At 37.0% G+C, this 11,501-nt stretch overlaps 2 protein-coding genes across 2 annotated transcripts; both read left to right on the plus strand.

The window, feature by feature from the left end:
* Positions 1 to 1,645: 1,645 nt before the first annotated feature.
* LOC100783637 (protein transport protein SEC13 homolog B) lies at positions 1,646 to 3,694 on the plus strand. Its single transcript, XM_003551821.5, has 2 exons — positions 1,646 to 1,907; positions 2,593 to 3,694. Exon 2 carries the CDS (start codon positions 2,597 to 2,599, stop codon positions 3,500 to 3,502), a length of 906 nt encoding a protein of 301 aa, XP_003551869.1. The 5' UTR covers positions 1,646 to 1,907; positions 2,593 to 2,596; the 3' UTR covers positions 3,503 to 3,694.
* A 6,990-nt stretch (positions 3,695 to 10,684) lies between these two features.
* Positions 10,685 to 11,044, plus strand: LOC102661325 (uncharacterized). The gene has a single exon (XM_006603118.1). It carries the CDS (start codon positions 10,685 to 10,687, stop codon positions 11,042 to 11,044), a length of 360 nt encoding a protein of 119 aa, XP_006603181.1.
* Positions 11,045 to 11,501: the final 457 nt, after the last annotated feature.

The raw sequence follows: 11,501 nt of genomic DNA on the forward strand, positions 1-11,501 counted from the left end.
ATAAAATTGTGCAATATTCTTTTATAGTAATACAAGTGAAATAATATAGGAGAAGAGGGAGAAGTATAAAACAAAACGGCAGGTTGGTGAAATAATAGAGAGAAATGTTGAAGAAGAAAAAAAAGAGTATGTAAAAAATATTATAAAAGCTTATGGATAATATTACTAAAAAACGAAAAATTCGAATGAAACTGCTAATGCACCACGTACTCTTTTATGGATCATTCGCACCTCCTTTAAAAATTCATTTTTTAAAATAAAAGAAAATTTAAATATAATATACGTTATGCATTCTTATTAATTGATAGAGATGCAATATTATACTAATATGCATATTGAAATTAACAAATTTAGATTCGTAATAACTTACGTATCATGAGAAGTATAGATAATGCGAGAACAATGTGTACCAAAATATCTACTATGCGCATTACTTAGTAATGCTTTTGCGTCTCTTTCTGAATTTTGAGGTGGGTTTTATCCTTCAACATTCGTTTTCCAAACACGCACATATCTAAGGTGATTTTTAAACCATAGCCTTTTACTCTTCAATTTCATGCTAGGTAGACCACTTTTATAATGATCAAAGGTGGTTATAGCTTTCACATTTTTGTTTTAATTCTCGCGTAACTAATATCAAACCACCCACATTGCTTACGTAAATTCAATGTTTGCCTGAATTGATCAAAGCTTTGGAATATACATTATAAGTAACTACCTATCTCACTTACCCATACACACTACCATTTCATTTCAAATAACAAAGATACACTACAAATAATTTTTTTTCCAATTACATATTAACTCTAATAATTTATTTACTGACTTAAGTATCAAAGTCTCTTTTACAGATATCTATCACTATTCGGAAGAGTCCGACATATTGAGAAGAAGTGGTAGAGATTAGTGATAAGAACACTTGTTGACATAATCAATAGTAAAAAAATAAAACTCATTTGGATGACAAAATCAATAAATATATCCTTAGTTCTTAGTAATTTAGTATTTTTTTGTTTTAGTCTTTATATTTATTTATTTTAGTCTTTGTAAATTATAGTAACTTATCCTAGCTAGTACACAAATCCCTCAAGTCACAAGTACAATTTGTGTAAAGTGGCTTAATAAAAAAGTTGGTTTGAGTTCCTTCTGACCAAGGTGTTTCATAACCCTACAATTTGTGAGTGTTGTAGGCAAGAATTGTAAGTCAAAGTGGCCTAATGAAGAAGTGAGGTTGAAAAGTCGACATATGTAATTTAAGGCTCAAAGTCAATGTAAGCAATGTAAGACTGAAAAGCTGATGTAGGTGTATACTGAATATGACATAATTGAGTAATAATAGAAATGTAATGGTAAAGTCCAAAATGAATGAACATGTTTGAAATTGATGAATTGGATGATATATAATAAAGTTTCTAAGTTCAAATCGAATGATGAATAATAGGTACTGATTTGAAGATGCATGTAATATGCGTGTTGATTTTAACATGTAAGTATGATAAAATGATAAATGAAATTGACTAAGTTGTGCAAGCATACAACAAAATTATATTTTCATTTTGTTAGAGAGTATAAAAAAATTACACAATAAAAATATATTTCCGTTCCACATGCGTAATTATACAATCGGATGTTTCCGTTGTAAAAATGGGGGTAGTTACACAAAATCAGGAAGTGCCAATAGCAGCTGCCTTATTAGAACAGTGAGAGACTCCTAGCCCATAAAATTAAAACAAATGAACAAAACGACAACGCTTCTTCTTTTTCTCTTCTCTCATTTTTCAGTTTCTCAGTTTCTTATTCGTTAGATCTCATCTTACACTCGCCGTCAAGTTCGTCTCGCGCCACCGTCGACGCAGCTCCGACCACCTCCTTTGGTTCCCTCACTTTCTCGCTCTTCTTCTTCTCAGGTTCCTTCTCTATCCTCTATCTCTCTATCTGTTGAAATCTCAACTTAGATCTTCCGATTTCGTACCCATTTCACGATTCTTCCTGATCATTAGAAATCTCTTTCTTTAAGGGACAATTTTCTCATTTAAATTCGCTTACGTGATTTTCCCCAATTGTTCTCGCAAGATTTTTTAAAAGAAAAATCTTTTTTTCCCATTTCTTTTTGTTTTAGGGGGTTTGGTTTTTTTAATTTTTCGAATTGTTCGCGATTCTGTGATCATTTACCGATCAAGATTCGCATGAATTTTCGTTTCAATTTTTCCAATGTGAAATTCGATGTAATTTTGTGCAAAATTAAACAAATTGTCTGGGTTTTCAGCTTTTCATCTGCGTGTGAATAGGGTTTGACTTTTGGGTATTATCGATGGATTCGTAATTATGTAAAGTGAATTGTTGTTTGAAGCTTGAATATCTGTTTACTTGGAAAATATTATATGTATATTGTATTAAATCTTATGGTTATGCTTTCGTTGATCCTTCATTGTCTTTTATTTGAGATTTGTTTTACCTTTTCAACATTGGACGTAACTAGTTAACATAGAGTTTAGTTTTGTTTTTGTTTTAGTTAGATTTTAGGTTAGTTAGTTTTATTTGCAAATGGTTGTTTGGAACTAACTGTTTGCATTATGTGTGTGTTGATAGCAGAAATATGCCTTCTCAGAAGGTTGAAACGGGTCATCAAGACACGGTCCATGATGTTGCGATGGATTACTATGGTAAGAGGCTGGCCACGGCTTCATCAGATCACACAATTAAGATAATTGGGGTCAGCAACACGGCCTCCCAGCATCTAGCAACTTTGACTGGTCACCAAGGACCTGTATGGCAAGTGGTGTGGGCTCACCCTAAGTTTGGTTCTCTTCTTGCGTCGTGTTCCTTTGACGGCCGTGTCATTGTTTGGAAGGAGGGTAACCAAAATGAATGGACTCAAGCTCATGTGTTTGATGACCACAAGTCATCTGTGAATTCGGTTGCTTGGGCGCCTCACGAGTTGGGTCTCTGCTTGGCTTGTGGCTCATCTGATGGGAATATATCTGTTTTCACTGCAAGAGCAGATGGTGGCTGGGACACTGCAAGGATTGATCAGGCTCATCCAGTTGGTGTCACTTCGGTGTCATGGGCGCCATCAATGGCACCCGGAGCCCTCGTCGGTGCAGGGTTGCTTGATCCTGTACAGAAGCTGTGCTCTGGTGGTTGTGATAATACTGTGAAGGTATGGAAGTTAAACAATGGACTCTGGAAGATGGACTGCTTCCCTGCTCTTCAGATGCACACGGATTGGGTCCGAGATGTTGCTTGGGCACCCAATTTAGGGCTTCCTAAATCTACCATTGCTAGTGCATCGCAGGATGGTAAAGTGATCATATGGACCGTGGCGAAAGAGGGAGATCAGTGGGAAGGCAAGGTTTTGAATGATTTCAAGACCCCTGTTTGGAGGGTCTCATGGTCATTGACAGGAAACATACTGGCTGTGGCTGATGGGAACAACAATGTGACATTGTGGAAGGAAGCAGTAGATGGGGAATGGCAACAGGTGACTACAGTGGAGCCTTAGAATGTGATTTTTCGTTTTGAAAATGGTTAGAGTTTTCGTTTTGAAATATAGTTGACATCTTGTTTCTTTGCATATTATACAGTTGATTAATTGTGCTTCATAATGCCACTAGTTCCTTGACGTTTGTGATCCATTGAGTATTCTGTGCTTGGAAGAATGAAAGTTGATTAGTTTGAGTTGTTTTAAGATTTATAATGATCGTTTCCAAGTATATAATTTGACAATATCTTATATTCCGGCAGTTGCATAAATTAATGGCTGTTGCGTTTAATTTTGGATTATCGAGATTAATCAATCACCATTACTGAATAATATCCTTGATAATTCGTTTTATAATCGAGACTAAATACATAATATGATCCATGTAATCAACCTTATCTTATGTAGTGGGATAAGGCTATTTTTATTGATGCTGCATTACATAGCTAGGGTAAGGGTAATATCTTTTATTTGACAACAATATATACGGTTAGTACTTCACTAATTATAACACAAATTGCTCTTTGTCACTGTCCTGTGATTCCAGAACTGAGTTGATGTATGGCAAAAGAATAATTTACTTTTAATACAGACATAATCAGAAGTGATATCTATGCAATAGAAGGGAACTACCCGTTTCCCCATTTTTTTGTATTCATAGGACAAATTTCTAACTTGTTAGATGCCGCAGCATGCTTGTTAACCACTTAGGTATAGATTTTTGCCCTTCAATTCTTTTAGGAAAATAGTATGCTATTAAAGCGAGAGTTACGAATTCACATGTAGCAGTTTTATTGAAAAGTGTTGTGCATTTTTAGTCACCAATCAATAAGGGTGGTCAGGTTGAGTTTAGACCAATTCACTAAACTTATGATTCAATCTAATTAAAATTTTATAGGTCTGATAGTATTTGTATAATTTTTTTTTAGGTCTAATCCAACCAACCCAATCAGAAACGAATTGGATTGATTGGATTTGAATATTTAAAATTTATTTTTAAATTAAAAATTTTTAGAACAAAAATTTGTTTTTGGGATTTGAATATTTAAAATTTATTTTTAAATTAAAAATTTTTAGAACAAAAATTTGTTTTTTCCTAAAGATGTGTAAATATATAATGACTAAATGTATTTAAAAGAGGTCAAATTATGATAATATTATTAATAAAATGAATGATTTCAATGCTAATTATTTTAGATAGAAATAATATATTATATTGACATGAAAAAACATAAATAAAATCAAGACAGATAAAAATAATGGCATAAAAAAGAAAAAAATCATAGATGGTTTAATTTAATAAACGATGTTAATTAAAAATTAATGTGTTTATGTTTAATAATTTTATTAATATCTGATCAAATTATTTTGATTTTCTTAATTAATTATCTAGGTTTGATAAAAAAAATTTAAATCTGATTCAATTCAGTTTAATTTAAACCGGTTTTGGTTGAATTAGTTTTGAGTTTCAGTCTTATTTTTATTTTTCTTTGAAAAAAATACTAAATAAATAGTAATATATATAATAAACACATTTTTCTTTAACTAATAGTAGTATAACTCTCCAAATATATACTGTTAAAAGTAAATTTACATAACTTAATAAGTAATAATTATATTTATGTAACTTTGTTCAATCAGATACATTTTTCACAAATAAATATAAGTTGTGATAATTTTATAAACCCAAATGCTGGATAGTACGAAAAAAATGATACACAGAAGATGTGGCTGAATGAAAACGATCTTTATTATATCATTAAACCCATATATGATTATAAATTCCTCTTATTGGTCTAATTCATTTCGTACCACGAGTATTCGTAAAAAATAGCATTGTTCGTATATAAAATTATAAAAAAAATAAATCTAAACAAGAGCAGTAACATAAATTTATTTATAAAAATATATATGTATATATAACTTTGATTTGGATTGGATTTCAAAATTAAATCTGAAATCTGATCCAATTCAATAAAAAATTTAGTTTTTTTTTTATAATTTTGATCCATTTAATGTTTTTGGTTTATTCAGTTTTTTATTTTTTGGATTGATTTATTTGATTTTGATTGAATTGGATCGATTCTTAATATATGATATTGATATAATATGATGGCATAACAAAAAGGAGCTGGTGACAGATAAGAGAGAGGGGGTGGGGGGAGGGGGGGGGAGACTGAGTGGACCATTGTGACCAGAGGGAGAGGTAGATAGAGAGAAGAGGTGAAAACGAGAGTGGATCCCAGACAGAATTACGTCTACACTAGGTTTGGACAACATGCAAATTGGAGGGAGAGAGACGACATCACAACCTTCTACTTCATGAGGTTCCTCGAACACACAACGGAGAAAGATCTTTGGGCCCAGTTCAAAAAAATGGGGGGATCTAAGGGAGATCTTCATCTCCAAACATAAGAACAAAGGTGGCAGGAGATATGGTTTCGTAAGGTTCAAAGGGGTGTCCGACGAGCGCAGACTAGAAAGACAGATTGACAATATCATAATTGAACTTAAGATGTACGTCAATGTCTCAAAATACTGGAGAGGAAATGAGAGGCATAAAGAACACAATGTCAAACCCAGGACCCAAGCGGATGGTGATAACAATGAAGTGGAAGCACCTGGACAAATGGCAATGCATTATAGGGCAACTTCCATGTCATATGCAAAAGCGGCGTCAACCACCAAAACGAACATCGGACAACGGAGGCACCCACAACCTATAACTCTCAGACCTGAGGGATCATACTCATCGGTCCAGCTCGAGATCCCAGCGGGGGAGAGGAAATGGTACACAGATGCATGGGTGGGCCGGCTAAAGAAATTGGGATATTCGAAAAAGTCGAGGACGAAATTCCCTGGGAGATAGGAACAAACGTGGTGCCGAAATACATTGGGGATGATATGATACTCCTCCTTGGTCTCTCGGATACCAAAGCGGAAGAGCTCATCATTGAAGAAACCAGACATGGCACATCCCCGTTCCATTCGTTAGAGAAGTGGAATCCGACGATGAGACCAGGACACAGATTGGTATGGACTCAATGTTGGGGCATCCCTTTAGAAGCGTGGGATATTGGGCAAATTCATAAAATCATGGCAGCAATAGGGGACTTGGTAGAGGTGGACCACGACATCGAAGAGCTGTGAAGGCTAGATAAGGCTAGAGTTCTTATCAGAACTCCATGGAGACCTTTATTCCAACATACGGTTGTAGTTCACATAAAAGGGGAGATGCACAAAGTACACATTGTTTAAGAAAATTGGAGCGATGCCGGAAAGTGCACTCACCATTATCGGAGTGCCATCAGGTCATCGGAAGAGATCGACTCTGACGACAGCGATAGCAGCACACCGAATGCAAAGACGATCGAAACCCCTGAACTCCACCACTCGCCCAACAGCTTAGCCGGCGACCGTATCGACGAAGTCGAGACCCAGCAGCGTGCACCATTACCCAACGGTCCTCGAGACATAGAGGACCCAATGGGTAACGACCGCGGTAGCTAGCCACATTTCCCCATTGATGAAACACGCGTGTGGTCAGATACGGAAATGGGAAAAGCACAGAACCCTGTGTCAACCCATAATTAAGTTGGGCCTTACTAACCACACCACTGCTACCTTATCACAAAATAATTGTGACAGCCCACAAGTTCACAAAGCTGATAATGGAAGTGCATGGAAGGTTTACTCGAGGAACAAGGGGTGCAGAAAGTAAGAGGCCCAACAAAATGGAAATGAAAATCTAATGGGCACAGTTAAAATGTTATTTAATCAACAACACCCCTTAGTGGATGCAGATTCAACATTTACAGGCTCCAAAGGACACAATTCTCCCATGGACAGAGGAACCTCACAACATGGAATGCAAAATAAAATTGTGGTGACCTCAACAAACACTGATGGAATCAGCACAGACCAACTACAGGAGGCAACATCCCAATGGGAGCTGGCAAAAGATATGGGGGTGACATTTGACACAAATCAAGCTATAATCATCAATAAAATCAGAGTAATGGAGAACAGAGACAAGAAGGAGGCAGAGGCACTGGGAAACAGAAATATTCTCTCATGAATATTGTATCCTATAATATAAGAGGGCTAGGGAGGGGGGTGAAATAGGCAGCAATCAGGAGGTTGGTCAAGAAACACCAAGTAGATATGTTATGCATTCAGGAAACTAAGAAGGAGCAAATCGACAAGACCATGTGCCAGGCTCTGTGGGGAGATTCGAAAGTTAGCTGGGGAATACAACCTGCAATAAATACAACTGGAGAATTATTATGCCTATGGAATGAACAAGCTTTTAAAGTGGAATGGAGGGTAAATGGAAAAGGTTTCATCCTATTGGAAGGAATGTGGATTCAAGAGAATCAGAGAGTCTTTATAGTTAATATATATGCTCCATGTGACATCCAAAGTAAGTGTGCTTTATGGGACTTTGTCAAGCAGCTGAAAAATCTAAGTCCTGATGGCTTGTGGTGTTTGCTAGGAGACTTCAACAGCATGAGACATCCATCTGAAAGAGTGGGTGTGTCTCAGAGGGGAGAGGATGTCAATACTATCAGTGAGTTTAATGACTAGATGGCTGACATAGAAGTAGAAGAGATACCAAGTATGGGGAGAAAATACACGTGGTTCAGACCAAACGGGACTGCCAAGAGTAAATTAGACAAAAAATTTTGTTTCCCACGAGTGGCTTAATAAATGGCCCGGATGTACCCAATTCATCTTGGACAAAAAAAAATTAGATCACTGTCCCATCCTGCTCAAATCCAAAAATATTGATTGGGGGCCAAAACCTTTTAGGGTTCTTGACTGCTAGTTGAAAGACAAGTCATTTGAGAAGCTAGTCAACGAGTGTTGGACAAACAAACAACCAAGGGGCTGGGGGGCTTTGCACTCAAAGAAAAAATAAAAAAACTTAAGGAGAGAATGAAGTTATGGAACAGGGAGCAGTTTGGAGATACACTCAAGAAGGTACAAAGGATTGAGGCCGATCTAGACAAGTTGGAAGATGCAAGCACTAATAGACACTTGTCCTCCCTAGAACTGATGACCTTCAAAAAACTACAAGAAGAGTTATGGTCAGCAACCCAATCACATGAGTCATTACTGAGACAAAAGGTGAGAGCAAGATGGATTAGAGAAGGGGATTGTAATTCGCGCTACTTCCACTTGTTGATGAATTCTAATCGTAGAAATAATGCAGTTAAAGGAGTATTTCTCGAGGGTTCATGGGTAGAAGATCCGATAAAATGAAAGAGGAAGTCCATAGGTTCTTCATGAATAGATTCATGCGAACCTGAGCAGTGCAGACTAGATCTTAATGGAATCAGATTTCATGGCATTGGACAACAGCAAAACGACATGCTGGTAGGGAGTTTTCGTGAGGGTGAAATAAGGGCAGTTGTGTGGGATTGTGGGAGTGAGAAAAGCCCAAGACCAGATGGATTAAATTTCAAATTCATTAAATAGTTTTGGAAGTTACTAAAGCCATATATCAGTAGGTTCCTTGATGAATTCCATGTCAATGGGGTCTTCCCAAAGGGCAGTAATGCATCCTTTATTGCCCTAATCCCTAAGGTGAAAGATCCACGAAACCTTAATGAATACAAACCTATTTCACTAATAGGTTGTGTTTATAAGATTTTGGTCAAGCTTCTAGCAAATAGATTGAAGAAGGTGATGCCAGAGATAATAGATGCAAGACAGTCCACATTCATAGGCGAAAGACACTTGTTGCACAGTGTATTGATAGCCAATGAAGTGGTGGAGGAAGCAAAGAGGTGCCATAAGCCATGCTTGGTGTTCAAAGTAGACTATGACAGAACATACGACTCTATCTCGTGGGATTTCCTATCATATATGATTAGGAGATTGGGCTTCTACCCCAAGTGGATTTGTTGGATTGAGGGTTGTCTTAACTCAGCCTCGATTTCTATATTGGTAAATGACAACCCCACAAACGAATTCATTCCACAGAGAGGCCTTAGACAAGGCGATCCCCTAGCACCTCTACTATTCAATATTGTTGCGGAAGGCCTAACCGGTTTGATGAGAGAAGCTTTGGATAAAAGTTTATTTAGCAGTTTCCTCGTGGGGAAAAACAAAGAGCTAGTCAACATCTTACAATACGCTAATGATACCATATTTTTTGGTGAAGCTACAATGCAAAATGTGAAGACAATTAAGACCATGTTGTGAAGCTTTGAACTTGCATCAGGCTTAAAGATCAATTTCGCAAAAAGTTGTTTTGGGACATCGGGAAATCAGATTAATGGCGGAGGGAGGCAACTGAATACCTCAACTGCAGTATGTTGTCCATGCCATTCCTGTATCTGGGCATCCCCATTGGGGCAAACCCAAGACGTAGCGAGTTATGGGATCCTATAATTAGAAAATACAAGAGAAAATTAGCCAAATGGAATCAAAGACACATATCCTTCGGGGGGAGAGTGACACTTATTAATGCAGTCCTAAAATCAATTCTCATTTACTTTTTCTCTTTTTTCAGGATACCCACAAAAGTAGTTGATAAACTGGAAACCATTCAACAAAGATTTCTATGGGGCGGTGGATCGGAACATAGGAAGATTGCATGGGTCAAATGGAAAATACTGTGTCTACCAAAAGTCATAGGGGGCCTCGACATAAAAGATCTCAAGACCTTCAACACAACACTGCTAGGGAAATGGCGATGGGACCTTTTTCAACAACATGGAGAACCGTGGGTCAGGATATTAGACTCTAAATATGGTGGATGGAGGACCTTGGAAAAAGGAAGAAGAGGTAGTCATGAATCCTCATGGTGGAAGGACCTGATTATAACTCACCAACAACAGTTGTACAATGCACTTAAAAAGGAAACAACATGGAAGGTGGGACGTGGTGACAAGTTTCGGTTTTAGGAGAACTACTGGATAGGCAATGATATACCATTAATGGTAAAATACCCAAGATTTTATCAGATTTCATGCCAACAATAGCAAATCATTATGCAGATGGGGAACAACACAAGTGCAGAATGGGAATGGAAGTTCAACTGGAGGAGACCTTATTTGACAGTGAAATTGCAATGGCTGATGACTTTCTTGGGGAGATAGCACAAAAAGAAATCCACCCACATAGAGCAGATACTTGGGTTTGGAAACCTGACCCAAGTGGACACTACTCAACAAAAAGCGCGTATGATCTGCTATGGGGAGAATCAATGGAGAAAATCGGGATGTTGTTTTTGAGGAGCTATGGAAACTTAAAATTCCAGCTAAATCATCAGTGTTTGCATGGAGGCTAATTAAGGATAGATTACCAAAAAAGCTAAACCTTAGAAGGGGACAAGTGGTGGTAAATGGCACGTTGTGCCCATTCTGCAGTAATAATGAGGAGGAGGCTGCCCACCTATTCTTCAATTGCAGCAAAATCCTACCTTTATGGTGGGAGTCATTGTCTTGGATTAACATAGTGATAGAACTCCCGCAAAATCCTAGGGATCACTTTCTGCAGCATGGAAATGGGAATGTTGGTGGAATAAAATCCACAAGATGGAAATGTTGGTAGGTTGCTTTAACATGGACCATTTGGCAGCAAAGAAATAAGATAGTTTTCCAAAATGAAACCTTCAATGGAAGCAAAGTGTTGGATGCTACAGTACTCCTAATTTGGACATGGTTCAAATCTATGGAGAAAGATTTTGTATTACACTTTAACCAATGGTCCACTAATCTAAGAGCAGATTTTTGTACCTAGGATAGGATAGTAGGGGCTGGACATTTATAATATGTTAGTGCGAAACTAGCTCGATTCCTTGTAACAACCAAAGGAACCAGTTGGATACATAACCCTCATTTTGTATATTTAGTACCACTGGTACTCCTAGGATATATATAAAATATCTAATTTTGTTGAGAAAAAAAAATGATGACATAACAAGAAGTCATATTCCTAAGATAACCAAGAGAAATCACCTTTATTGAAAAAGAAGCAAGTCAAAGGTTAACAATCACTCTCAAAGTGA

This window comes from Glycine max, chromosome 18 (assembly GCF_000004515.6).
Source record: "Glycine max cultivar Williams 82 chromosome 18, Glycine_max_v4.0, whole genome shotgun sequence".
Taxonomy (NCBI): Eukaryota; Viridiplantae; Streptophyta; class Magnoliopsida; order Fabales; family Fabaceae; genus Glycine; species Glycine max.